The 27,859-nt window shown below is 62.3% G+C and overlaps 1 protein-coding gene across 1 annotated transcript; it reads left to right on the plus strand.

Annotated features, from left to right (window-relative positions):
• The first annotated feature begins 74 nt into the window (after positions 1–74).
• PFKL (phosphofructokinase, liver type) lies at positions 75–27,269 on the plus strand. Its single transcript, NM_001080244.2, has 22 exons — positions 75–183; positions 5,469–5,542; positions 7,599–7,676; positions 10,311–10,500; positions 11,154–11,319; positions 11,914–11,958; positions 12,216–12,324; positions 14,003–14,098; positions 16,188–16,280; positions 17,488–17,613; positions 18,601–18,665; positions 19,287–19,350; positions 21,151–21,297; positions 21,656–21,726; positions 22,173–22,260; positions 22,708–22,860; positions 24,364–24,528; positions 25,025–25,086; positions 25,296–25,407; positions 26,019–26,118; positions 26,206–26,311; positions 26,689–27,269. Exons 1-22 carry the CDS (start codon positions 99–101, stop codon positions 26,834–26,836), a joined length of 2,343 nt encoding a protein of 780 aa, NP_001073713.1. The 5' UTR covers positions 75–98; the 3' UTR covers positions 26,837–27,269.
• Positions 27,270–27,859: the final 590 nt, after the last annotated feature.

Below are 27,859 nucleotides of genomic sequence, written 5' to 3' on the forward strand. Positions count from 1 at the left end.
ACCTCACACGGCGCGGGGCGGAGCGCAGGGCGCGGGGCGGGCTCGGCGACAGCGGCGGCGCGGGACAGGACAGTGAGCGGGGCAGAGTCGGCGCCACCATGGCCAGCGTGGATCTGGAGAAGCTGCGGACCACCGGGGCTGGCAAGGCCATCGGCGTGCTGACCAGTGGCGGTGATGCGCAAGGTGGGCGCGGGCGCGCGGCGGGTCGCTGGCGGGCGGGGGTTCTGCTGTCCCCGGGTCCCTGCGGCGTGCCCGCCACCCTCGGCCCGGATCTGCGGCGCGCGGTCGGCAGGTCCTCCCGGCCCAGGTCCCCGTCCCTGTCCTGGATCCTCCCCGGCGCGCCGGGTACCCGCGTACGTGCCGCCCACCACGGCATCTGCGCCCCACCCGCCTGCCCCCGCCCCCGGGGGCGTGTCTGTGCGGCCGGCTGTGGCCGGCGACCCGGAGCTCTCCCGGCTCTCTCCGCTCCAGGCGGTCCCGGCACCCCTTCCCGTTCACGTGTGTCAGAAGCCCCATTTCCTGGAATGCACGCTGAGCGGAGGCCGCCAAGGGCAGGGCAGTCACCGCAGGCCTGGAGAACCAGTCTCTTCCTGGTTCTGAAACACGACCCGAGGGCTCAGCGCTTCCCCCAGACACCACCTTCAGGGCGGGTCTGGGGCATTTCTTTAGTGCAGGCCTGTCCTCAACGCCGCGTATCTAAGACGATGGTCTTCCTGGGGGACTGCCCAGCGTCCCGCAGCCAGGACCTGGCAGAGCCAGGCTATTGCCCTTCCTGGGGGCCTGTCTTGGCAGCCCCGTCCTGGCACCCTGGTCCTGTCCTGACCACTGCTCTCCAGGACCAATGGCTTGGGATGGCTAGTGTCACACCTGTGGGGCTTGGCCACATGGCCACACCACACACCTTGAACCCTGGGAGAGACTTTAAGTAGCCCAGGAAGCGGGAGGGATGGAGCCAGCACCCTCAGGCTGCACGGTGAGCCTGGTGTGCCTCCTTCCGGATCAGAAAGTCTAGACGCTTAATTTGTCTCTACCTCAGACCCCTGACTACTGGTTCCCCCCTCAGACGCAGGGGAGAGCATGGAGGAGGGGCCTTTCATGAGGGAGCCAGACCAGGTTGGCAGAGGGGTCAGCGGCTGTCTGCATCCCCGCCTGCATAGACCTTCCACGGGTTTGGCTGAGCCCTCCGTTTCTGAACTGGTGGCAGGCAGTGTGCTCTGCTGCACGTCTGCAGCCCTGCGTGGCCAGAGCGGTTGCCTATTGCTGGGCAGTGGCACCTGGAGCCCTCTTAGAGCAAGGCTGGTGGGCCGGGGCCGCGCAGGAGGAGAGTGGGCTTGGAGGGTGGTCTTGGGGAAGCATCATCCTGTGAGATTGGACCACGGGAAGGGCCAGGTGTGTGGAGGGCAGACACATCACCAGAGGGCTGGACCCTTTGTGAGGTCTGGTGCGGGTGCAGGGGGTCTCCACCCAGGCTCCTGTTGCACCGTGGTGACAGCGGCACTGCAGGGAGGGCTGGGGAGGATAAATGAGATACACTTAAGCAGGGGAGCTGAGCTCAGTGGCTGCACAGACAAAATAGGACAAGGGGCTGGACGGAAAGGACCCTGGCAGCAAAGGTGCTGCTGGCCCGGGCAGGCAGGCCAGCTGAGGGCAAAGCCTGTTGACTGAAGGTATCCTCTTGGCCAGTCCAGCCCTGGTTCCCCACACGGAACGGGGAGTGCTTCCTGAATGCCCTGGAGTGTAGCCGCCCGTGCGCCTCTGGCTGGGCTGACCGTCGGCCCCTCACCTCATGCCCTGTCCTCACTCTCCTAGATGCCTGGCTGTGACATGGTTTTATGGTTGAGGCTGTGAGAGAGGTTTCCGCAGACTTCCCTGATTTAGGGCTCAGGCTGATGCCTGGGGGAGGATGTGGGCCAGCTGGCTCTCTGTGGGGCAGAGCCCTTCTGCTCTGTAAGTTCTGGGAGCCCGCCCATGGGTGTCCGCCTGAGGCTACTCCTTCTCGCTAGCGCTGCTCCAGAGAACTGGCTCTAGGCAATGGCTTCTCAGTTTTCCCTCAGGGACCCCCACCACTGCCTTCCAAACAGAGGCTGACCTCTGGGGGCCTGATGGTGCCACTTGGCCCTCCCCACATGCCCTCCCGTGTGTGGTGGGGCTGACAGCCATGTGGAGAGCGGGCCTCCACCCTGACCTGCACTTGACTCTCAGACGCTTAAGTCTGCTCTTGGGGTCAATGGAGGCCAGCCTTGTGATGGGGAGCCAGCCTTGACCAGCTCTATGACTTGACCCGAGCCTGATCCTGGGGCCTCAGTTTCCCTCAGCTGTCCAGTCCAGCTCCGTATCCTCACATCGACTGATGAATAAACATGCATCTGCTGGGCCCCGTGTTCCCCCAGGACCAGATCACCTCTTTCTTGTACATTTTGTTTTTCTGGAAGCTAATTATGATGAAAAATCACCTTCGGAACAGGTGCTTTCACCTCTGACATCACTTTGGTTGGTGTCCATTTCCTCCAACAGGAAGTGATCGGTAGCAGTCTCCCTGGCCCACTCTAGGGCGGAGGGTGGGGGAGGTTAGGGTGGAAGGTCGAGCAAGGGTCCAGGGCTGGCTCATCAATGGATGCAGCTGCTCTCCTCCTCACTTCTCTGACCCTGGGGCTCGTGGCTGCCATCCTTGGTTTATTTTGAGAAAGAAAAGCAGCTTAAAGGGCAATTAAAAAGGCCCTCTTAGGAAGGCAGCTTACTGTGAGGTTTACAGGGAAGCCCACACCCTTAGGCCTCTGTCTCTATGGCAGCTGGCACGATCCCATTCGAAGAGTCAAGAGTTTTCCCGTAATATGGTCATTTGTTCTCCTCTGCAAGACTGAGTACAGCACTCTAAGAATGGGGACCTTTGCAGTCCCTGGGGCTGCAGATAAGCCCACCAGGCTGGCTAGGGAGATGACCATAACCTCTGAGTTGGGTGGTGACCTGGTTTCCAGCCACTGCCCTCACCCCAGCCCCGATCCAGAACTGCTGGTCTCCCTCCTGCCACCAGAGGTGGGGCTTGGACCTTGAGCCTGCAGTGAGATCACAGTGGGCTCACCCCAGCGGGGGTGACCAGGGAGGCAGATATCTGAGAGTGGAAAGCCTGGGCTGGCCAAGGCCCCAGAGGTGGGCAGGCGCTTCTGCAGGACCTAGGGCCTGCTGGGGGCCAGGAGGGGCAGCTTTGCAGCTGTCTCATCTCCCTCCCCATCTCCACCAGCCCCACAGCTCGAAGCCCTTGACCTCCAGCAGCAGGACTGTTAGCCTTCAGATCCAGTTCCTGGAGCAGCCTGGGTGTGTGTGTGGGTGGGGGCGGCTACGCTCCCTGGGCTCCTATTGCTAACTTCAGTGACTATAACCCCACTTCCATACATTACAGGAACATGCGAGTTATGGTTTCTTTAGAAATGGAGTTCTCTTGATAAAGGCAGGTGTGTAAGCCCTGAATGTGGCTGGTTCAGGGCCGCCTGGCCTCTGTGCCCTGCTGGCTGTGATGTCCAGGCACCCCTGCCTAGGGAGTCCCTCCGGTCGTCAGAGAGCAGAAGCTGGGTGGGGATGGGGCAGCCTGCTGTGCCCAAGGTGGGGGTTCTAAGGTGTCTCCAGGCACTGCCCGCACCAGCTGGGGTCCCAGCAGTCCCCCGCCCTCCCTCTGGGACCCCAGCTTCCCGTCTGGAGAGTGACCTTTGTGCTGACCTCCTCGGAGCCCAGTGCCATGAGCCCCCACTGGGGCAGGCTTTGCCCACCAGGCTCTTCCTGAGGTACTGTATGCTGTCTCAGCCTCATGGCCCTCCCATGGGATTCCCAAGCTGATGGGCACTGCCCCTCCATCAGCTCTTGGGCCAGGAGGGCAGGGCTCCTGGGCCCTCGGTCACTTCCAGCTGGTGCCCCGCCTTTCCAGGGAAAAGCTTTCACAGCCTAGGGACAGATCATGGGATGTGGACGTGCTCTGAGCCAGGACCACCAGGAAGAAGGCTGGGGGAATAGGGGTGGTCCTGGGGTCAGACCCAACATCACCTCTGTGACCTGGTCCCCGGACCCAGTGTCACAGGCTGGAACCCAGGGCAGGTGACTGGCCAATTTTCTTCCTCTCCAAGGATGTGGGGCCACCCCGCCTGTTCCTAATGCTGACATCTTTTGTGACGGGTAAGAAGGTTTGAGGCAAAATGCCTACAGCCACTGATTGCAGGCTCCTGCTCCCGAGCCCCGAGCGCAGAGCCCCTCAGCCGTCCATGTGCCCCAGACCTGGCTACCTGCCAGGTGGCAGTCAGCATGCGGGCTGGGCCCTCCCTGGGTGCCTGCACAGGGCCACGGACCCGGTACCTGACCTGACCTGTCCAGGCCTGCAACAGCTGCAGCCCTGCCACCGGGCCACTTGGAGGCCTGCTCCCTGGGCAGGGCCGCGTCCCACCCTCAGGCAGCAGCAGGGCCACCGCCCGGGGCCACTGCTGGTGCTCGAGCCTCTCGGGGGCTCCCTCAAGTTGTGCTAGTGAGCCTGACTGTATATGAGACCCCAGGAGCACAGTGAGCATCTTCCATGGAGGGACCTTAGGGACTCGATGATCCCCCACAGCGACCTCAGGGACCCCTTTGCCTTCTGTGGGTCTCAGTCTCAGGACTGTCCGTGAGGGAAGGGAACTGGGGTTCCTCTGAGATCCTCTGAGCATTTCCTACAAGCTGTCTGCTCCTCCTCCCCGTGAACATCTGTCTTTCCACGAAGTCTGTGCTGCAGGGTAGCTGCTGTAGACGGGGGTGGGGGGATGGGAGACTGGGGGATTGGGGCTAGGGGACAGGGAAGAGAGGTGATCCGCCGAGCCTGGTGGCCCTGGCGTGCAGTGCAGGTTGGGGGCAGGGGCATCAGCCGAGTCAGCTACACTGCCTGAGGCCCCCAGACCTCCAATAGCCAGACCTTGACTCTCGGGGGCACTGCCCTCCTCTCCTGGCTCACGGAGGCCCCTATGGGCCTCATGGCCCCAGGGCCACAGGCATGGAGCTTGGCATGGTGGTCTGAGACACTGGCAGAGGATGACGGAGAGTTTGAAAGGCGGTTGTCTCCTGCGTCCCGCCAGCCCCCTCTTTCATCTTGGGGCCAAGTCCCCAACCTGCTGGGATTCCCCCAGGTCAGAGCCTTGAGGTCCAGGGAGAGGGCTGTGCCGAGCAGCAGAGGCTGCAGGTGAGCACTGGGCGAGGATGCGGCCGGAAAGGATGTGGCTGGTCTGTAGGTGCCCGTGCAGGGTCCGGAGTGCAGGCTCAGGAGTTGGCCTGGTGGGGGCCTTCCCGGCGTAACTCTGGGGGTGGCATATTTCCAGATGCGAAGCTGAAACAACCTTAGCGGTTCACCCCGGGCTGGACTCAGACCCTTGGCTGGGCTCCCTGAGATGCGGGGATGGGTGGTCCGGGGTTCCCCCACACTCTGTGTCTCCACTGATAGGCGTCTCCCTGACCCCTTGCAGGCATGAATGCCGCTGTCAGAGCCGTGACTCGTATGGGCATTTACGTGGGGGCCAAGGTCTTCCTCATCTACGAGGTAAGGTGCAGGGGTCCTCGCCCCAGACTCTGGTGGGTGGGCCCTATGCTCTGGCGGCCGGGGAACACTGGGGGAGGGGAAGGGAGGAGGGATGCGGGACCCTGTTCTGTCAGGGTCACTGGTCCTTGTTCAGCCTGAGGGCCAGGCCCAGAGAGGGGCTGGTCAGCACAGTGGATGGGGCGGGGCCCTGGCTCTGAGCTGTGGGGTGGAGCCTGCCTTCAGGCTGGGTTCTTGGGCGCGGGTGTGTCCTTTGAAAGAGAGGAGGGCATGAAGCTGTGGTCCTCTTCTGAGGCCAGGACCTCAGCCCATCGTCCTCTGACCCCCAGCCCTCCTGCACCCTCCTCGCCTAACCTGAGCTTGAGTCACTCTAGCAAACAGCCTCCCTGTGCAAAGCAACAGAGAATCATTGTTCTGCTTTGTTCTGCAGAAGCTGGGGCTGCCCTTTGTTCCACCCTCCCCATTCCTATCCCCCTAAATCCTTGTTTCAGACTTGCAGCAGATACATAGACACACACACATGTGGGCGGCCCTGGAATTCCCTCACACCCTGTGAACTGTGTTACTTTGTTTTCACTCTTTACTAGAATGCAGGAACCCCGGCCTGCTCTGCTCTCCCCAGAGCTTCCTCCTCCCACCTTGGGCATGTCTGCGTCCCTGTCCCTTCACCCTGACCCAGGTCAGGCGTGACTTCCCAGCCTTGGCTGTACGGGGCCATCTGAATGGACACATGGGCAGACACTTCTGCAGGCCCCTCCCTCCTGCGGGATCCAGACCCTCAGACCGGGCTCAGATGGCCAGAGTCCTCAAAGTCTTTGGTCGTGTCTGGGGAGCCATCTCCTCAGGGCCTCAGGAACCCGTGGCCTCAGGAGCCGGGTGGGTGGGACCCACGTCCCGATAATAGTCTAGAACCTTCTAAAGAGCAGGGTGAGATTCTTCAAGGAGTGGCCGAGTTTTGTGGACAAGTGGTCTCCGATCAGGTGGGGTGGGTCCAAGGCCAGGCTCCTGGAGGGTGTATACATGGCGCTTGGTGGTGCTTTGTCTTCTCACCATTTGTGAAAGCACGTGGCCTGGCCCAGACTGTATAGAGCTCCTGCTGATGAGAAGGGCCGGCTGTCCAGGCGGCCAGTGGCTTATGGGAAATAACAGGGTTCGTCAGTGGGTTTGTCAGCGGCGCTCAGGGGAGAACCCACCTAGGGGCCACATGCAGCCTCCAGGATGGAGACCAGCATGGCCTGGCACTGGGGGAGAGGTGCCCAGAGGCCCGCCCTGTCCGTGTTGCTGACGGACGAGGTGCCACAGCACGTGGGGCTCTGGGTAGCAGTGCCGTCAGAGGCTGGCCGCACACCCAGTGACGCAAACGTGTTCTTCGCAGCATTATGTCCAATATTCCCAAACCGGATCCCTCCGGAGGTCCACGAACGGTGAACAGATCGTACACTGGGCCTGCTCGGGGGACTCCCACACGGCAGTGAGCAGTCACAGCCTCACGTGGTGCTGTGGGGCCGCACAGTCACCCAGCCGAGAGAGGGAGGCCAGACAGAGTGGATGCTGTGCCTGTCATTTCTGAATCTCGCTGGTGCCCCAGGAGGCACAGCAGTGGGCACCTCTGGAGGAGAGGGTCCTGGCAGGGCAGAGGGGCCACAGGACACTGACTGGTTCTGGTTCCGACCCAGGTATATGACCCAGGTGCAGCTCATGGACACGCATCAGAAGGTGTGCCTGTGACAGGGGCACTTTGCCGAGCAAGTTGCGCTCTGTAATACGCCATCCTGCAGGCCCTGCAGAGGGTGCTCCGGGAGACTCTCTGGGTGCCAGGCCTCTCCCCCGACACCCCTGATTCCAGCCAACCCCAGCTTTGTCCCATAACACCCCTGACTCCAGCCGACTCAGCTTCGTCCCCCAAGGCCCTGGGAGTGGAGGGGCCTCTGCACTCAGGACCCCTGGGCCTGCTTCCTGCCAGATGGGGTTTTGGCCGAGGTTCCATGCGTCTTGCTCCCGTGGGCAATGTTCTCTGCAGCCATGGGCACCCATCTCACGCCTGTCCTCTCACTTTCAGGGCTATGAAGGCCTCGTGGAGGGCGGCGAGAACATCAAGCAGGCCAACTGGCTGAGCGTCTCCAACATCATCCAGTTGGTGAGCCTGGGACCCTCCCTGCTTTGAGCGCGTGTGCGTGCCGGGACATGCACACGGGCACATGGAGGAACAACAAGGGGGTACACAGATGCACACACACAGACACAGGCAGTGACACACACAAGGGTTACACAGGTGCACATATCAGACACACACAGAGACACAGACACTTAGACACATAGAGGGACGCAAAGAGGGACAGACAGACACATGAGACAGACACACACAGGCACGTGAGCACACAGAGGGACACACAGGGGAATACGCAGGTGCACACACACACAGACACACAGCCACACACAGGGGGATGCACACACACACACAGAGACAGACACACACAGAGACACACAGAGAGACACACAGGGGGATACACAGGTGCACACACACAGACACACACAGAGACACACAGCCACACACAGGGGGATGCACAGACACACACAGAGACAGACACACACAGAGACACACAGCCACTCACAGGGAGATGCACGGGTGCACACATCAGATACACACAGAGATACAGAGACGCACAGAGAGACACACAGACACACACAGAGACAGACACACACAGAGACACACAGAGGGACACACAGGGGGATATACAGGTGCACACACACAGACACACACAGAGACACACAGCCACACACAGGGGGATGCACAGACACACACAGAGACAGACACACACAGAGACAGACACACACAGAGACACACAGCCACACACAGAGGGATGCACGGGTGCACACATCAGATACACACAGAGATACAGAGACGCACAGAGAGACACACAGACACACACAGAGACAGACACACACAGAGACACACAGAGGGACACACAGAGGGATACACAGATGCACATATCAGATACACACACAGACGCACAGAGACACACAGACACACACAGAGACAGACACATACAGAGACACACAGAGAGACACACAGCCACACACAGAGAGACACACAGAGGGACACACAGGGGGACACACAGGTGCACATATCAGATACACACAGACACATAGACACACAGAGACAGACACACACAGGGGGACATGCACACTTAGGGACACAGGCTACACACCATCCCTCAGGGGATTGGCTCCAGGCTGACTATGCCATCCAGTCGCCTTGGGGTCACGGGGGTGGGAGGTGGTGGGTTTAAGAGATCACAGGGCTGGGAAGGCCCCAGATGTCTCAGCTTCCAGCTGCGGGCTGAAGAGGGCCCCTGGAGGGGGCCTGCGCGGCCTCAGCCTCTCGGCGCCTCCCCCGCCTTCCCCTTCATCATCCTACTTAGTGAGGGCGGGGTTGAGCAGCTCAATGCCCCCCTGGGGTCAGGGATTCCTAGGCAAGGAGGTCTTTGAACCAGGGGTCTATGGGGAGACCCTAGTCCTCCCAAGAGCAGGGACCTTTGTGGGGCGCCTGTCACCTCTGTGTCCTGAGCCACCAGCTGACACCTGCTTACTGAAGTGATCTGTTGTCATCACGAGCCACACATGGGTCAGCAGAGCAGTGGTGATGGGCCTGGACCCAGGGTCATCCAGGCACGGCCAACCCTGAGGTGCTACCCACCCCTCCCGCCCAGGGTGGACATTCCCAGGGCACTGTGCTCTATAGGCACCCTTGGGAACTGGCCGGTTTATCGAGGCCTGGTGGGTCCAGCAGGGCACAGACGAGCCCTGTTCGTGGGCCTCGTCAGACCCCGTCCCCTGTTCCCCCGCTCTGGAGCCGTGCTCCCTGACCCCGTCATGGGTGGGGCTGCGGCAGCCTGGATACCTCGTCCTCCACCCCAGGGGTCCAAGAAGGACAGCCGTCCTGCCTCAGGCCTGGGTCCAGCTGTCGCTCTGCTCCGACCCTGTGTGTGAGGGTGGCCATCCTTCTGTCCTGAGACAGCACCCAGGGAAGGGGTGTTAGGCCAAGTGTTAGCTGGGAAGTGAAGCTGCATGAAAGCTGGGCACTAAGGATGTGGGAGGAGCTGGTGTTTGGGGAGGAGTGAGGAGCGGCACAGAGCACAGGGGGTGGGGGGGCAGGAGCAAGGGGAAGCGGGCAAGAGGGGCCGGAGGAGCTGGAGGGGCTCCGGGAGGGAGCAGGCTAGGCCAGGGGCAGCTCTGACTCGCATTTTCCGTGAAGTCTGAAACCAGCCTCCTGGTCTTGGGAGCAGCATGGCGTGGCCGGGGCACATTGTCCTCTCCACCTGGCTGAGAGCAGGGGATCCACAGGTGTTCTCGTGGGACAGTCTGGGGACCCCGGCCAAGGCTGAGCAGGGAGGGGCCACGTGGATGCTGGCGTGAGCTGCCCAGGCAGGTCCCTGTGTTGGCTCCCCACGTATCCACCAGAGTACATGCATGTGCGTGTGCATGGTGCACGTGTGCGTGTGTGTGCGCATGCACACGTTTGTATCTGTGTGCACCTTACAGATCTCAGAGCCTGCTCACCCCTTGCCTTGTCGAGCTCCCTGAGCCTGGTGTGGACAGTCTCCTCCTCGCACACATGAGGAGACATGCCAGGGAGCAGGGGACACCTGCCCAGGCTTCTGAGGAGCCCCTGGCCTCAGCCCTCTTAGTTCTTTGGGGTCCCCAGTTCCCCTGCCCAGTGCCCAGGCTCCTGCCATGCCCCATTGGCTCAGGCTCCCCCTCCTCCACGCAGGGCGGCACCGTCATCGGCAGCGCCCGCTGCAAGGCCTTCACCACGCGGGAGGGACGCCGGGCGGCCGCCTACAACCTGGTCCAGCGTGGCATCACCAACCTGTGCGTCATCGGCGGGGACGGCAGCCTCACTGGGGCCAACATCTTCCGCAGCGAGTGGGGCAGCCTCCTGGAGGAGCTGGTGAGCGAAGGTGGGTTGCGGCCCAGCCCGGACACAGCAGCTCGAGGGCAGGGAGTGGGCAGGACCAGAGGAGGTGAGAGGCCGCCTGGCTGCTGGCTGGGAGGAGGGGCCTGGGCGCTCCAGGAGGTGCGGGCCAGGGTGGGAGGTGCTCACCTGATGCTCCGAGTTTGGCCAGTAGTGAGGCCTCCTGGGGCTAGACGGCAGTTCCCAGGCTGCCCTACCTGCGCTGCGGGATTCGTTCCTGGATGTTGGTTATGGGCTTGTCCTAGTTGGCAGAAGCATGGTAGTTAAAATCTGGTAACATAAGATGTAAAGTCCTGGGGATCCCCGATTGGAAAGTGGCCTATTGGAGCTCCCTTGGTTCTGTGCCACTCATGGGGACGTGGAAGTGAGGGGTGCACACTCCAGGATTTCCCTGGGGGTCTCTGGGTAGGGGATGAGTCTGTATTCGATTCTAGTGGTCCAGCCACTGCTCCCCTCTCCACACTTGGGACCCCTGCTGCAGGACCTGGGGAAGGGGAAGCCGAGCCTGAGGGCCTGATCAGGTTGCACTGCGGGTGGGCTGAGGGAGGTGATAGGGATCAGGGTCTGAGCCCCATGTTGTGGCCACGGGAGCTGGGTGGAGGCACGGAGGCTGCAGCCGGACTGGCCCCTTCTTCCCAGGCAAGATCTCAGAGGGCACGGCTCAGACCTATTCACACCTGAACATCGCGGGGCTGGTGGGCTCCATCGACAATGACTTCTGTGGCACCGACATGACCATCGGCACAGACTCGGCGCTGCACCGCATCATGGAAGTCATCGACGCCATCACCACCACTGCCCAGAGGTTAGCGAGGCCTCCACCTGGCCAGGCCACCCAGCAAGCAAGCTCAGGATCCCGTCCCCCAGCCAGGGGCTGAGGTGGCCGCTCTGCAGAGTCAACAGCTTGTCAGTGTGATTCCATCCCTAGGGGTCTGTGCTGGCTGCCCTCAGCCCCCAGTTGGAGGGAGATTAACAGTGGGGTGAGCAAAAAGGCCTTTGGGTCTGGTCCCTACCCTGCCAGGTTCCCTTGAGCCCTGGGTGGGCCACGGCTCATACGGGGCTCCTGTGGCCCTGGGCAATGGTGCATCCCGCAGGGGTCCTCAGCTGCTAGCTAAGACAGCCAAGCCCAGGCCAGGCAAATGGCCTTTAGCCTCAGGAACAGAAGATCAGTGAAAACCTGTCTGACACCGGGTGTGAGCCCAACAGAGGTGACTCCTAGTGCAGAGACTTGGCCGCCCTGGGAAGGACAAAGGCTGCCTGTCCTTGGGCTGCCCCCGCGCCCTCTGTGTCCCCCAGGCGTGCTCTTGGCTGAGCTGGGGCTGTGGGTGGCGGGACACAGGAGTCCAGGCTGCTCTGGGGGCCTTGGCACTGATGCCCGCTGTCCTCTCTGTGTCCACAGCCACCAGAGGACCTTTGTGCTGGAGGTGATGGGACGGCACTGCGGGTAAGGGGCGGTCCCGGTCAGCGGGGGCCCGGGGCTCCTGGGGAGCTGGGGTAGGATGCGGGACCTCCTCGGTGCCCCGCCCATGGCGGGTGCTCCCTTGACTTTCTGGGTGTGAGAGCCGGGGTGGGGACTGGGAGCCCTGACTCTGGGGCTGGCTGCCGCTCAGAGCTGTACCTGCTCTGTAACCCTGGGCTCAGGGTCTGGGGTGCTGGGTGGGGGTCCACCCACTGCAGCCCCACCCCCTCCTGCCCTTGCAGGTACCTGGCCCTGGTGTCTGCCCTGGCCTCGGGGGCCGACTGGCTGTTCATCCCTGAGGCGCCCCCTGAGGACGGCTGGGAGAACTTCATGTGTGAGCGGCTCGGCGAGGTGAGCGGCTGAGGGTCTTCTCCCAGGGTCCCTGCTGTGAGCACGGCAGGAGCAGGGACACGGTCAAGCTGGCTTCCTGGGCGCCCTGACTGCTGAGCCCGAGTTGGGGGGATGGCCTTGAGAAGTAGGCGCACAGGGGCGTGCGGCAGGGGCTCGTGGGGGTGGGAGCAGCAGGGCTGAGGCTCATCCAGGAGGGGTGAGCGGGGGCACCTGAGCCAGGGCGCCCAGACGCAGCTCTCTGGCCCCTCAAGATGAAGTTGCGGCCTCTGGCACAGAACAGGCAGATTCTCCGGCCTAGGTAGGGATCCCCAAAGCCGCCAACTGGAATAAACTGGCCACTTGGCTAGGCCAGGGCTCAGTGGTGGACAGGAGGGCTAGGACAGGGGTGGGAGGTACCCTTCCATGAGGTGGTGCTCAGGGGCTGTGGTCTGGGTTCGAAGCCGGGGAGCCCCTGAGACTGTGCTCCCAAGTTCACGCTCAGGCCCAATCTGGGGCCCTAACAGGCTGTGTCCACCCATAATGTCCTCTGCAAACTGGCCCAAGGGCAGGACGAGCGTGGAGGCTGCCTGGGGCTGGGCCTGCTGTTCCGGCGTCCTGGGGGCGGTCAGAGCCAAGCCCTATGCTTCCTGCGTGTCCCTCTCCCCATGTGACCAAGGAGGTGGCCTCACTCCCATCCACTGGTGAATGCTCCGCCCCTGCCCGCCACCCCCACCACCCAGGGCTTTGTGTCCCTGCTGCCCAGGACAGTGGGCGGGGCTGAGGGTCATGACTGCCTTCTGGAACCTTACCCAGGGAAGGCAAGGGTGGGACTGAACTGAGCCTGGCAGCGAGGCCGGCCAGAGGCCTGTGTCCTCTCCTTGGCTGGAGTCCTTGTACCCCCGAGTGGCCACGTAGCCTCAATGGGTGGAGCACCGCTCTGAGGGTGATGGTCCCTGGCTGACCTTAGCCTTGCTTTTGACCTACTTGCTGAGAACTGGGGGCTGGTCTTCCTGGAAGTGGCCTGGACTCAGGCTCACACACCCTGCTGCTTTCCTGCTTTGTGTAAGGCCCTCAGCCCCACCCCAGCCCCACCCCCCAGGGCTTCCCTGAGCCTCAGTTTCCCCACCTGTTACATGCAGGTGTCACCCTCTGCCCTGCCCACCTCCTGGGCTGCAGTGAGTGAGGAGGGGAGGTGTGGGCCCTTCTGGCGGCTTCACTGCACTGCACCACCACCACCTACTCCAGGCAGCCCTCCATGCCTGGCTCCCCGTCCCCTCTGCACCCATGCCTTGCAGGAGCTACTCCGATCCTGTCTTTGTCACTTTCTTCTAGTGCTGTGGGGCCAACAGGGGCTGGTGGATCAGAGTGACTCTTACAAATGTTTGTTGAGGAAATAGGTGAAAAGCACTTTTAAATCCCCCAAGACCCTCTCATTTGCAACAAGGAGTGATGCTAATTCATCCTCACCAGCTGAGGCAGGAAGGCTTCCCTCAGCCTGGGGAGTGGGAGGTGGGCAGGAATCCTCCAGTCCCCTAGCCCCCTGCAAGTTCCTCCTCCCTGATCCCCAACCCCAGGTGGGGCAGCAGGGTCCTGGTTCGCCCACATGAACCCTGAGGCGTGGACCCCAAGGAGGGCTCCAGGTGTCTGGGGACAGGTGTCTGCAGGCTGGCGGCTGAGCCCTGGGGTGTCTCTGACCCAGACTCGGAGCCGAGGGTCCCGCCTCAACATTATCATCATTGCTGAGGGCGCCATCGACCGCAACGGGAAGCCCATCTCGTCCCGCTACGTGAAGGACGTGAGTGAACCCCTGGGTCATGTGGGATTGGCAGGGCCTTGGAGGGGGCTCCCCTTTATCTCCAGTCCCCACGTACTCTTGTTGGGGCCCCAACCCTGGCCCCAGGAGGGAGTGTCCTCAGCCCCAGCGATTGCCAGATGTGGAGTGGGCATGGCTGGGACCCTCTGAGAAGCCCTGGGCCCCCAGGCTGAAGTGTGGCCCCACCTGCCGGGAGCCCTGCATCTTCTGGCTTCCAGTCTTCATTCAGCACAGCCCCCCATCCTAGGAGCCCCGTCCAGTCCCCCACCAGTGGTCCCAATGGCTGAGTCTAGCCCCTGCCAGCCCCTCAGTGACAGGGGTGCCCACCGCCCATGCATATCAGATTCATAACAGAACAGCTGGGGCTTTGGGGGCTCCTTCCTAACTGTGACCTGCCCCACCTGCCTGGTTCTACCCCAGGGCCCTGGGCCCGCATCCCCCAATGGGGCACAGTCCCTGGGAGCCTCCATGCCCCTCACTTTGGCCACCCACCCTGTCCTCAAGTCCCGTCAGGTGCTGCCAGGAACTGGCCCGTCTGCCGCTACAGTGCGCTCTGGGCTTCCTGCTAGTGTCTGGCGGGGCTGACGCACAGGGGCTGGAGGCCATGACGAGCTCCTACAACCCGGCATGCATGCGGGAACACACGGAGGCACACCCGAATGGTGACACGGAGACACACGCAGCCATGGTGACACGGAGGCACACGCAGCCATGGTGACACAGAGGCACGCCCGCACAGTGACATGGAGACACACGCAGCCATGGTGACACGGAGACACACGCAGCCATGGTGACACAGAGGCACGCCCGCATGGTGACACGGAGACACACATAGCCATGGTGACATGGAGACACACGCAGCCATGGTGACACGGAGACACACGCAGCCATGGTGACACAGAGGCACGCCCGCATGGTGACACGGAGACACACATAGCCATGGTGACACGGAGACACACGCAGCCATGGTGACACGGAGACACACGCAGCCATGGTGACACGGAGGCACACGCAGCCATGGTGACACGGAGGCACACGCAGCCATGGTGACACAGAGGCACATCCCCACGGTGACACGGAGACACACGCAGCCATGGTGACACAGAGGCGCAGCCATGGTGACACAGAGGCACATCCCCACGGTGACACGGAGGCACACGCAGCCATGGTGACACAGAGGCACATCCCCACGGTGACACGGAGACACACGCAGCCATGGTGACACAGAGGCACGCCCGCATGGTGACACGGAGACACACATAGCCATGGTGACATGGAGACACACGCAGCCATGGTGACATGGAGGCACACACAGCCATGGTGACACAGAGGCACATACCCACGGTGACACGGAGACACACGCAGCCATGGTGACACAGAGGCACACCCGCACGGTGACACGGAGACACACGCAGCCATGGTGACACGGAGACACACGCAGCCATGGTGACACGGAGGCACGCCCGCATGGTGACACGGAGACACACATAGCCGTGGTGACATGGAGACACACGCTCCCACGGTGACACGGAGACACACGCTTGCACCGTGACAGGGAGAAGCATGCCCCCATAGTGACACAGAGATACACGCCCCCATGGTGACACGGAGGCACACACAGCCATGGTGACACGGAGACACACGCCTGCACGATGACAGGGAGAAGCACGCCCCCATGGTGACACGGAGATACACGCCCCCATGGTGACACGGAGGCACACACAGCCATGGTGACACGGAGACACGCCCGCACGGTGACACAGAGACACACATAGCCATGGTAACATGGAGACACACGCCCCCACGGTGACACAGAGGCACACACAGCCATGGTGACATGGAGACACACACCCACACACGCAGGAGCATGCGCCACACACACACATGGAAACAGCCCCCTGCACACTCAGGCTGGGCCAGCTCTGCAGGGCCGCTGGGGTTCTGACACCCTGAAGTCCCTGAGGCGGATGGGGGACAGGGGAGGGAAGGGCACTGGGGGCCATGAGGTGGCCCTGCCCAGTGGGGAAGGTGTGGCAAACCCAAGGCCCTGCTTCTCTGTCCCCACGAGCAGCTGGTGGTCCAGAGACTGGGCTTCGACACGCGTGTGACTGTGCTGGGCCACGTGCAGAGGGGAGGGACCCCCTCGGCATTCGACCGCATCCTGGTAGGTGGGGCCTCGCCCTGGCGCTGGCTGTGCGTGCACGGGTGGCGTGGTGCGTGTGATGCCTGGGTGCGTGTGTTTTCACTGCCGCCAGTGTTCATAGTGAGACCGAGGCCTGGCAGCCCAGGCTCCCCAGCCTCCTGGCGATGACTTTGATGGGACTTTGGGGAGGAGGGCTGGGGTGCAGCGGATGTCAGGTTGTTCTGAGTCTGGCCAGTGGGCTGGGTGCCTCAGCTCCAGGGCCCAGGCGCTGGGTCCTGGCCCGAGGGGGCATCGGTGTCCTGATCGTTGCTGGTCCCCCCTCGCCCTCTGCAGGGCGGGAACACTGCTGCAGCCACAGGGGGACAGGGACTCAGTCAGGGAGGCCCCTGGGTGGAAAGCGCCTGCCTGTGAGGCCCTGGTCATCCTGGGGAAGGGCGTGGAGGCCGCGGGGCAGGTGGGAGTTGTGCCTGGGCCTCCGGTTCTGCGGATGCTGATGGAGACACAGGATGCCTGGGAGGGAGCCACAGGAGGAGCAGCTTGGTGCTGGTCCCCGAGCTCAGGCCCACAGGGAGTTACAGCAGGGGGGCCGGCTTGAGGTGCTCCCGGGGGACGCGGGGCCTTTCCTCCAAGGCTGTTCCCGACACTCACCCGGCCAGTGTGGGAGGCCCGGTGTGGTGCACGCAGGGACATGCTGTCTCGCCCAGTGGAGCCACAGGCCTCGCTCCCCACGCACCTGTGTGTTCCCGCGGTCTGTGCTGGGACCCAAGTTTGTGGTTTGTCCCCACGGAGGGCAGTCCTTACCTGTTTTAGCTGGTCCAGCCCACCAGACCACGCCCCCATTTGCACCCACATCAGAATAGCTTTGGCAGAGGGGCCGGAAATGAGAAACCTCATCATAGTGGAAAGAACCCCAGAAACCCAGGTCCAGCCCTGCGGCTGCAACCGGAGTGCAGGTGCCACAGCCTCCAGCAGGGCTGCTGAGACCTGGAAATGGTGCTGGTGGAGGTGAAAGATGACCACGTGGAGTCAGCATTTCTAGAATAAATGGTGCCACTTATTCTAGAAGCTTCTAGCACACAAGTGCGTGTGTGTATGTGTGTGTGTGTGTGTGTGGTGGGCAGGATCTGAGGGCTGAGGCCTTGTGGGTCTGCCAAGGGACGTGTGTGTCACGGGGCTGGCTCCCTCCCGGCTGCACCTGCCTGAGCTCTACCAACCTCTCCCTGTTTAGAGCAGTAAGATGGGCATGGAGGCGGTGATGGCGCTGCTGGAGGCCACGCCCGACACGCCGGCCTGCGTGGTCAGCCTCTCGGGGAACCAGTCCGTGCGGCTGCCCCTCATGGAGTGTGTGCAGATGGTGAGCACTGGCCTGCCCAGGGTGCCCAGAGTGAGGAGGAGCCGGGGCCTTCATGCTCTGCTGGGCTCTGCTGTGCTCCCCACCACAACATGGAGCTGCCTACCCTTCCAGGCCTCTCAGGGCCCAGCCAGCAGGCCTGCTGTGAGGGCCGCCAGCCCATCCCTCTCGGAGTCCTGCTGCTCCCCCACGTGTGTGACAGGGAGCAGGCGGTTCACGCAGCACCACCTCCTGGTGTGCCCACCCTGGTGCATTGCTGCTCACCTCAGCAGGCCTCAGGGTGTCCAAGGCCTGCAGTCATCCAGGGGGAGGGAGGTGTCAGCAGATGCCTCAGGTGAGACAAGTCCCAAGAGAGGTGTCGGGGGCTGCAGGGAGCTGCTGAGCCTGTGGGGTTCTGGTGAGCTGGAGTTTGCACGACCCTGGGGGGAGCCAAGGTCACTTAGCCTTCCTGAGCCAGTGGCCTGGGACAGGTCTTGCACTGGGCGGGGTGCAGATGAGAAGGTGAAGGGGAAGCGAGGGGCCAGAACCACTGGGACATCTTGTGTTGTCAGAGAAGGGGCCACTGCGGGAAGGGGAGCGGGAGGTGAGGGCAGAGAGAGGCTGGGAGGCTGGTGGAAATGTGGGCACTGGCTCCCCTTCTGCAGTGGAGCCCGCCCAGGGGAGGCAGGCTGGCAGCAGAGAGGGGCTGCCCCGGCGCTTCTCCTGGAACACCCTCCTGCAGTGACCTCATGGGGCCTCGCTTTGGGGCAGGCTGGTCATCGGTGGTGTGAGCCTGGGGGCCAGAACTGCCTCGCCTTTCGCTCCTAGGAGGAGTGAGGCCCAGGTGCCCCTTCCAGGGAGGGGAGGATCCAGCAGGCCAGATGGGGTCCCCTTGCCCTTAGACCTCCCGATTGCCAGCAGTGACGGCTGCCCGGCAGGTCTGGGCCAGACCCCTCTCAGCTGAGTGTGCCAGACCCCTGTCTCCAGCCTGTGCTTCTTGTTTGCTTTAAGACCAAGGAGGTGCAGAAGGCCATGGACGAGAAGAGGTTTGACGAGGCCATCCAGCTCCGAGGCGGGTGAGGGCCTGGCGGGCCCCACATTGGGCAGTGGTCTGTTCTGTGGGGCCCCCAGCAGACTCCGAGTGTCTTGCCCATGGCCACCCCCTGACCCTGACACGCGGACGTGCCCACCTGCAGAGGTGGCGCTCTGAGCCCCTCTCCTAGGGCATGCATCATGCAGGAGATGGGGCGTGACGGTCCCTGTGACCAGGAAGCAGGCGGGCAGCCTGCAGGGCTGGGTGTGTGTGTGGAACACTGCACAGGTAGGGTCAGGAAGGGGGCCTGGGGAGGGGGCAGGGGGAGGGGAGACCGCAGGAGGAAGCAGTGGGGGCAGGCCCCGGGCCAGGTCACCTGGATCCACAGGTCTGTTTCCTCTGGGTCCCTTGGCCTTGGAGCTGCAGAGTCCATGCTGGCTGAACGCGGGCACTTGCTTTGCTGAGGGGGCATTGGGAACGCGGTTTAGAGGGATCTCTGCCGCCTGGTGATGGCACCCAGCCAGGCTCCATGGCGACAAGAGTGGGGAAGTGGGCCATGCCCGTGTTTGGCCCCTCGGAGGCTGCATTCTGGGCTGGGCTGTGGCTGTGCTGGGCCAGGCTGCTCGGCTGTGGCTGCATCGTGCATGACCCGCTTCCTTTCCAGGAGCTTTGAGAACAACTGGAATATTTACAAGCTGCTTTCCCACCAGAAGATCTCCAAGGAGAAGGTGAGAGCGGGCTGCGGAGCCCATGCCTGTCTGTGTCTGCAGCCTCCACCTGCCAGCTCCCCCACAACCTGGCTCAGGGAGTAGGGAGCCGCCCCTGCTCAGGGAACCGGGACCCTCCCTCCTGTCTGGGGTCTGAACTGCGGGCTGAGAGGGCAGGCTCGGCCTCTGCTTGACCAGTAGGCCCCAACAGCCTGTGTCTGGGCCTGGGGATCACACTGGCCTGTCGCTTATCAAATGGCTGAAGGTTGAGTCAGGCCCACAGGTTGCCTTGGAGAGCAGGGCTCCAGGGTTACGCTGTTGTTCCGTTGCGCAGTCGTGTCTGACTCTTTGAGACCCCGTGGACAGCAGCACTCCAGGCTTCCCTGTCTTTCGCTGTCTCCTAGAGTTTGCTCAGATTCATGTGCATTGAGTTGGTGATGCCATCCAACCATCTCATTCTCTGCTGCCCCCTTCACTTTTGCCTTCAGTCTTTCCTGGCATCAGGGTCTTTTCCAGTGAGTCAGCTCTTCGCATCAGGTGGCCAAAGTATTAGAGTTTCAGCTTCAGCATCAGTCCTTCCAATGAATGCTCAGGACTGATTTTCTTTAGAATTGACTGGTTTGATCTTGCTGTCCAAGGGATTCTCAAGAGTATTAAGACATGTTCCCAAACAGCTAAAAACTTCAGGAAATGGTCTCTCTTCCAAATAAGGACAACAGCAGGATCCATCTCTGAAATCATGGGACAAAGAAAGGGTCACACCAAGACAATCTTGGACGGTGGGGTCCTGGCCCACCCACCCCCATTTATCCCAAGAGCTGGTTGGGGGTGGGCAGCATTCCCAGGCAAGGCAGAGTGGTGTCCACATCTTCTTCCAGAATCCTCTGGGTTATGACCACCTCTGGGGCATCAGGCTGGTGTTACCAGGACCCACCAGAGCCACACAGCCCAGCAGAGCCAGTGGCCACACGTGGCTGCTGAGTTCTGGGAACGTGGCTGTCCCTAGTGGGGTGCCTGCGTGCCCCACAGATGTTGGGTCTGAGGAGCAGCAGGAGAAATGGGTGTGAAAGACCTGATTTCTTACATTGATTCCGAGTTGAGGCGATGACACATTGGTTCTATCAGGTTAAATTAACCATTGTATTACTATTAATTATTAATATTAAAGGGCTTCCTTGGTGGTTCAGTTGGTAAAGAATCCGCCTGCAATGCAGGAGACTCAGGTTTGATTCTTGGGTTAGGAAGATCCCCTGGAGAAGGAAATGGCAACCCACTCCAGTATTCTTGCCTGGGAAATCGCATGGACAGAGAAGCCTGGCGGGCTACGGTCCGTGGGGTTGCAGAAAGTCAGACACGACTTAATACGAAATTGGCGTCGCCTGCTTCTTTGCACTTTGTTGTGGCTGCGGTGGCCCCCTTGTGCTGCTCACCAAGGATATTCTGGGGCGCTGAGCCCTGAGCGTGGGGTGACTGCCACTGGCAGGCACTGACTGTGGTCCCAGCTGCACTTGACTGACAGCGGCTGGAGTCCTGCTCCTGCCTTTGGCCCAGGACTGTGCGGGTTGTGGGCGGGGCCTGCACGGTAGCTCGGGTGGTCTTGAGCTGAGCATCAGGAGGCTTCAGCGGGACACAGACCCTCCTGTTATGGGATCAGGAGGACAGGTGTTTGTCACGCCCGGGGGAGTCCAGTCCCTGGACGGTGTCCAGGCTGGCCCGAGGACCGGGGCCCTTTCTCCGGAAGCTGCTGTCTGCTGACTTCCGTCTGGGTCGGCGGCCCCCCCGCCCTGTGCCCACGTGTTTGTCTCTCCCTCTTCTCTGAAGACCAACTTCTCCCTGGCCATCCTGAACGTGGGGGCCCCAGCAGCCGGCATGAACGCGGCCGTGCGCTCGGCGGTGCGTTCTGGCATCTCCCAGGGCCACACGGTGTACGTTGTGCATGACGGCTTTGAAGGCCTGGCCAAGAACCAGGTAGGTGAGGCCGTGCCCGAGGCCGGTGGGGAGCCCAGCCTGTGGTGGTGCGCCTGTTTGCCTTTGGTCAGCTTAGGCTACGTCCCCAGCTGGCTTATAAACACACAAGGACCAAAGGACTCACAATGTGGGCACGGGGAAAGGCTGGGCCTGCTCCCCGGGGTGGCGGGGGCACAGCTGGATCCACCTCAGCCTAGGTCAGCCCCCGAGACCCTGCTCCGACCTGCGGCTGGAGGGTCAGTCCCTGGCCTGGCCTCTGTCCCCCCAAGGACGTGCACTTCTGAGCACAGGCTTGTCATCTGTGGAGAAGTGGGCAAGTGCCCTGGCCTGCTCCCTGAAGCCATGCCTCCCCCTACAGGTGCAAGAAGTGAGCTGGCATGACGTGGCCGGCTGGCTGGGGCGTGGTGGCTCCATGCTGGGGACAAAGAGGTGAGCAGCTGGCCACTGGGTGGGGTGTGGATGTCAGAGAAACCAGCCCCGTGGCCACAGGCTGGGTCCTCCCTGGCTGGTGGCCTGTCTAGAGTGGGACACAGACCCTGCTGCCGGGGGCTTCCCTGAGGGCACCTGTGTAGAGGATGGCTATTCAGGTGACCCAGCCTGCAGAAGGCACCCCCTCGGGCAGGAAGTGAGGCTTACAGCCCAGGTGTGGGGAGGGCAGTGGCCAGTGCCCTGGCAGGTGCCAGGCCACCTGTCCTGCTGGTGGTCCCTTCACCCCCACCCACCCATGCCTCACCTCTGCCTCCCCTCTAATGGGGAATAATCACATTGCCAGGTCCCATGCCCACCTTCTCCTGTGGTCAGACATTGTGGACGTGTGTCCCTCCAGCCTGGCATTCTGTGCAGACTCGCGTATCCATCTGATTTATCTTCTGCAGGACGCTGCCCAAAGGCTTCATGGAGAAAATTGTGGAAAACATCCGCCTTCACAACATCCACGCCCTGCTGGTCATCGGGGGCTTTGAGGTGCGGGGGCAACCCAGGCAGGAGGACCAAGTGGCCGAGGGCCTCAGTCTCCTGCTGGCGAGGGGCCAGTCCAGAGGGCTCTCAGCAGAGCTCTGAGTATTGGGGGCGTGTCCATGTGACGCTGGTGCTCGCTCAGCCCCCCTACATGACAGACATCGACTCCTGCCATCTCCTGGAGGAACCTGAGCGCCTGCAGAATGGGTGGAGTGGGTCGGGGACACGGCAGCTGGCCTCCTTCCTGCCCTCCTTGGAGTCCAGTTCCTGGGGACGGTGGCTACAGAGCTCCTGGGTGGGGCCCACCTGGTCTCGGCCCTGAGGGTGGGGGCAGGTGGGCTCAGGTGCCCAGCCCCGCACGCACTTGGGGAGCAGGACCCAGGGGCCCCTTCTCTGGCCTTGGCCCCCAGACCAGCCTCTCCAGGGCCGGGCCTGAGCCCCCCATCCCCACAGGCCTACGAGGGGGTGCTGCAGCTGGTGGAGGCCCGTGGGCGCTATGAGGAGCTGTGCATCGTCATGTGCGTCATCCCCGCCACCATCAGCAACAACGTGCCAGGCACGGACTTCAGCCTGGGCTCCGACACGGCCGTCAACGCCGCCATGGAGGTGCGGGCTGGGCGTGGGCCGGGGGCTGGTTGGGAGTGGGGAGCGCGCAGAGGGGCTGCCGAGCAGGTAGGACAGGTACGGGGCCCCACCGAGGCTGGTGGACCATGTGGGGAGTGGGCAGGACCCGGCTGCCCCCCGAGGCCTCGTGGATGGCAGCGGGGGGGAGTGGCTGTGGGGTGATAGGGTGTGAGGATGATGGTGGGCAGGGCTGCAGCCAACCTAACTGAGCTGCTGCTGTACTGGTGTGGACATCCAGCCATGGTTCTGTCTGGTGAAGCAGCCACATGGTGGCTCTGGGGGTACCCAGGGCTCTGGCTGGGACGTGGGAGGTGGGAGCCTTGTTCCGGGATGGGGGAGGGTCCCAGCAGGCTTGCCCCACTGAGCTCCCCAGGGGCGTCCCCCTGACTCTCTCACTCTCCAGACCTTTCCCACACTATTACCTCTCATGAATCCAGCTCCCCCGAGGTTCCAGCACCTCCATTTGGGGGATCAGAAGCTGGAAGAGGGTGTGCTGCTGTAATAAGTGCTACATATTATTAGATGAAGAAGAAAATACAAATGGAACAAGAGACTAAAGGAGACCCCAAACCGCCCACCCCTATTTCCCCCATCCCAGAATACCACGATCCTCAGGGGTTTTCTTAGAATCCAGCCTCCATCTGCACTGGCTGTGGGTCACTGCACCCACTGCTCTTCCGAAACTTCTGGTGCCCCTGAACCTCACCAGGTGGGCGAAGATAGGATTCTATTTCAGTTCACAATTCTGATTTCTGGTGCAGGTGAACATTTTCCATGCATTTATTGGTGGCCATTTATGGGTTTTTGGAAATTATCTTTTTCCACCATTTGCCTATTTTTCTCTGGGCACGTTTTCTTTTTTATTTGTAAGTGCTCTTTACATATGTGGGACACAGACTCTTTGCAAACACTGTGGCCGTCTCCTCCACTTTGCTCTTCATCTGTCATCTGGGGTTGATGCTCACAGTTCAGACATCAGTGACCTGCTCATCTGTTTTGGTTCTCTTTCCTCAGTTCTTTATCCAATACTCGCATTTCCTTGAACCATTCAGAGGTAGGATTGTTATCAGGCGTCATGTTATCCTTAGTGTGTGCAGAGCCCTCACTGCATGTGCTGTCTGGGCCCCTGTTTATGACCCTGACGTGGCAGGCATGTCTCCCGCTTTGGCAGATTAAGGCTCAGTATGTCCCTGGCCCAGGGTTAGGGAGAGCTTCCTGGCAGCGCCCCTGGCCTCCACCCACCACACTCTAGTGATCCCTCCTCGTCCTGGGGGCAGAATTGCCCAGACTGGGAATTCGATTCTGTGTGGCCAAGGGGAGGTTCATGGTGAGGCCTGCCAGCACCCTGGCACACAGGGCAGGGGCTGTCCCAGCCCCTCCCTGCCTCCGCCTTGGTCCTCAGCTTGGGCCAGAGACCTGAGTCCCTGTAGCATCGTGGGTCCCTGCGGCCTGAAGGGCGGTCTCTGACTGCCCCCTGGCCCCCAGAGTTGTGACCGCATCAAGCAGTCGGCCTCGGGGACCAAGCGCCGTGTGTTCATCGTGGAGACCATGGGTGGCTACTGCGGCTACCTGGCTACTGTGACTGGCATTGCTGTGGGCGCCGACGCTGCCTATGTCTTCGAGGATCCCTTCAACATTCAAGACTTAAAGGTGAGCAGAGCCCCCGCCCTTCCTCCCGCTGCAGACCACTTGAAGGGGCTGGGACTCCAGCCAAGGAGCCACGGCCCAGAAGGCTGGGGACTCATCGCCTTCAAGGGGACCCAGCCCATGACCCCCTGCACTCCTTCCCCCACAGTGCAGTCCCCTCACCCCTACTCTGTGCAGCCCCCCCCACCCCTGTGCAGCCCCCCCACCCCATGCAGTCCCACCCCCTCGCCCCCACCTCCATGCAGCCCCCCTTCCCCCCGCTGTGGCTTTCCCACCCGGCCTCACTGTCCAGCCACTGGCCCACCCCCGCACCAGCCCTCCTAGTCCTTCAGGGCCTGCAGGACCAGCCTGCCCCTGTAGGTGGACCTGGGTCATGTTGGCCCTGCCTGTCGGGTATTCTGGAACGTTCCTTCCTGGACAGCCCGCAGCTGCTGGAGGGGGTGGGCAGTGCTGACTGATGCACCGACCTCACTCACTGTGGTTGGTCCTCCCTCTGCAGGCCAATGTGGAGCACATGACCGAGAAGATGAAGACAGAGATCCAGCGGGGCCTGGTACTCCGGTGAGGCTGCAGGCGAGCCCACAGGGCCTGGGGGTGGGAGCTTCCTGACCCCTGGGCTGTGGGTCAGGGCTGCTGAGGGGCAGCTGGGCAGAGAGAGGATGGGGGCTTAGGCAGTGGTGGTGGGGTCGAGCTTTCCTTCGAGCCTGTGGGCCAGCCCACAGGGGTGGGCTCAGCATCCCTGAGACTCAGGTCCCACCTTCCTCTTCCAGGAACGAGAAGTGCCACGAGCACTACACCACAGAGTTCCTGTACAACCTCTACTCCTCCGAGGGCAAGGGCGTGTTTGACTGCAGGACCAACGTCCTGGGCCACCTGCAGCAGGTGTGGGGACGTGGATTCCAGAAGGCTGCTCCCTGACACCTGTGCCCAGGGGCCCAGGGGGCTGCAGCAGAGCGAGGACACTTCTCCATGCCCCTCCTTGTGGGGCACCTGGCTGTAGGGGCTGCTTCATCCGCACACCCCTGACCCGAGTGCTCATCGCCCACTGCACAGGCAGGAGACCCAGGCTGTGTCTTGGTGAGACCCATGCTGTGGGTTCCCAGCCAGACGTGAGAGCTGTGTGCACCCACAAGGCACCCCTTCCCCAGGGGTTTTTGCCCACTAGTGGTGGGACCTGTCTGCTGGATGCAGGGGCCCACAGAAGCCTCCCAGTCGATGAGTTGGCGACCCACTACCCGGCCTCTGGAGGTGGCCTTTGGGCCAAATGTGGGATGGAGAAAGGGGCTGGGTTGCTATAGGCCGAGGGGATGGGGTGTCAGAACTCTCTGGGAGGGCTCACCTAGGTCATGGTCAGGCCAGGATGCTGGGCTCAGGCCAGGGCTGGGGCTGCCTGTGGCCCCACGGCTCCCCAAAGGCCAGAAGCTGGCCTCACCCACTGTGTTTCCCACGGCTCCCCAAAGGCCAGAACCTGACCTCACCCACTGTGTTTCCAGGGTGGAGCTCCCACCCCCTTTGACCGGAACTATGGTACCAAGCTCGGGGTGAAAGCCATAATCTGGATGTCGGAGAAGCTGCGGGCAGTCTATCGCAATGGTAAGTGGGGGCAGGCAGCAGCCGGCCCAACCTGCCCTCTGCTGGCATCCCTGGTGTGGGGCTGCCATCACATGCCTATGTCCACAGGGCGGGTGTTTGCCAATGCCTCTGACTCGGCCTGCGTGATTGGCCTGCAGAAGAAAGTGGTGGCCTTCAGCCCTGTCACCGAGCTCAAGAAAGACACCGACTTTGAGTGAGTCCCTCCAAAGAGAGGGTGGACCGCAGGGCCCAGACCTGCCTGGGGTGAAATGTGCTGGGAGAGGGGTGTGGCCACACTCAGCCCTGACCCCACAGGGTTGCCTGTCCACCACCGACAGGGTAGAGGGTGAGGGTGAGAGGGTAGAGGTCAGTGATGGTCAGGTCTGAGGGTGTACTTGATCTGCTGAGCCCTCCTGGGCGTGGGCCCCAGAGGGACAGGACCCCAACACAGTGGCCAGGTGGCCCAAAGGGACGCGCCTGGGAGCTACCCCTCCCCTGCCTCCGCCCCCTGACCCTGACCCCACCCCGCCGCAGGCACTGCCAGTCCCACCCCTGAGCCCACCCTCTGACACTGACCCTGTCCCGCCCCAGGCACCGCATGCCCCGGGAGCAGTGGTGGCTGAACCTGCGGCTCATGCTGAAGATGCTGGCACACTACCGCATCAGCATGGCTGACTACGTGTCCGGGGAGCTGGAGCACGTCACCCGCCGCACCCTCAGCATTGAGACGGGCTTCTGAAGCTCTGTCCACGCCCCGCTCACCCTGCACCCGCCTCCCCCAGCTCCTCGGGGCCAGGCTGCTGGACCCTGCGGGTGAGCGGGCAGGGGCTGTGGGCCGCAGGGCCGTGCAGGCTCCAGGGTTCTCACTGCCCCACTTCCTTTCTGCTGCCCTCTCAGCTCTCTCCTGGGACAGAGCACCCTGGGCACCCCCTTCCAGTGCAGGGGCATGCGCTGGCATCTGTGTTTGGACATGGCTGCCCCTCTGCCTCAGCACCCCATGTGGCCTGGAGCCTCTCTCCTAGGCGGCCCTGTACCCTCACCTGCCCTGGGCCCAAGGCAGTGGGAGGGCTTACCCTGTGGACCTCACTGTGACCCTGCTTCTGTGTGCACTGGCCGCCGGGGCTGAGCAGAGCTTGTCACCTTTTCTAGGAATAAAATCACCTGACTGTGGAGTGCTGTCAATCTCTGGAAACCTGGGGAGGGCGGGCGGGCTGGTGGTCATCCCCCCACCTGTATGCATGAGTCTGGGGTCCTCCTTTGGCCCCTGGGCTGAGGCTGTCTCAGGGACATGCGTTCTCTGGGGCCATACCCCTTCCTGAACCAACAGCCCCTCACCCCTGTCTGTGTGGTGACCTGACCCCCATGCCAGGCGTGGGAGGACTTCTGAGTCTGACTCTGCCTGGGCTGGGGTCTCAGAAGCAGAGCCAAGGACCCTGGGACAGGTGGTGGTGGGAGGGACCACCCAGGAGACACTGGTGGGGGATCTGGGGGGCTGAGAGGCAGCTAGACACTTGTCACCACTGGGGGCTATGGGTGGGCTGACCCCTGGAAGTCCCTGGCTTGCGGGAGTGCCTGGCTCCACAGCAGATGCCAGCACCGAGGCGCCGAGAGGAGGACAAGCTGGATGTGGACCACACAGCTGTGCTTGGTGGGTCCCTGTCACTCTGAGCAGGCTGCCTACCCATATGTTTCCACAGCAGTTACCTGGGCACTTCGTCCAGGGCTGCTCTGCCCGCACTCCTGCCCTTGGCACCCACAGAGG

This window comes from Bos taurus, chromosome 1 (genome assembly GCF_002263795.3).
Source record: "Bos taurus isolate L1 Dominette 01449 registration number 42190680 breed Hereford chromosome 1, ARS-UCD2.0, whole genome shotgun sequence".
NCBI classification, from domain to species: domain Eukaryota; kingdom Metazoa; phylum Chordata; class Mammalia; order Artiodactyla; family Bovidae; genus Bos; species Bos taurus.

Coding starts and splice junctions, on each gene's coding strand:
- PFKL (NM_001080244.2), top strand. CDS start 99: ATGGCCAGCGTGGATCTGGAGAAGCTGCGGACCACCGGGGCTGGCAAG. Junction 7,677..10,310: donor TCTCCAACATCATCCAGTTG/GTGAGCCTGGGA, acceptor TCCTCCACGCAG/GGCGGCACCGTCATCGGCAG. Junction 25,408..26,018: donor TCCTGGGCCACCTGCAGCAG/GTGTGGGGACGT, acceptor CTGTGTTTCCAG/GGTGGAGCTCCCACCCCCTT.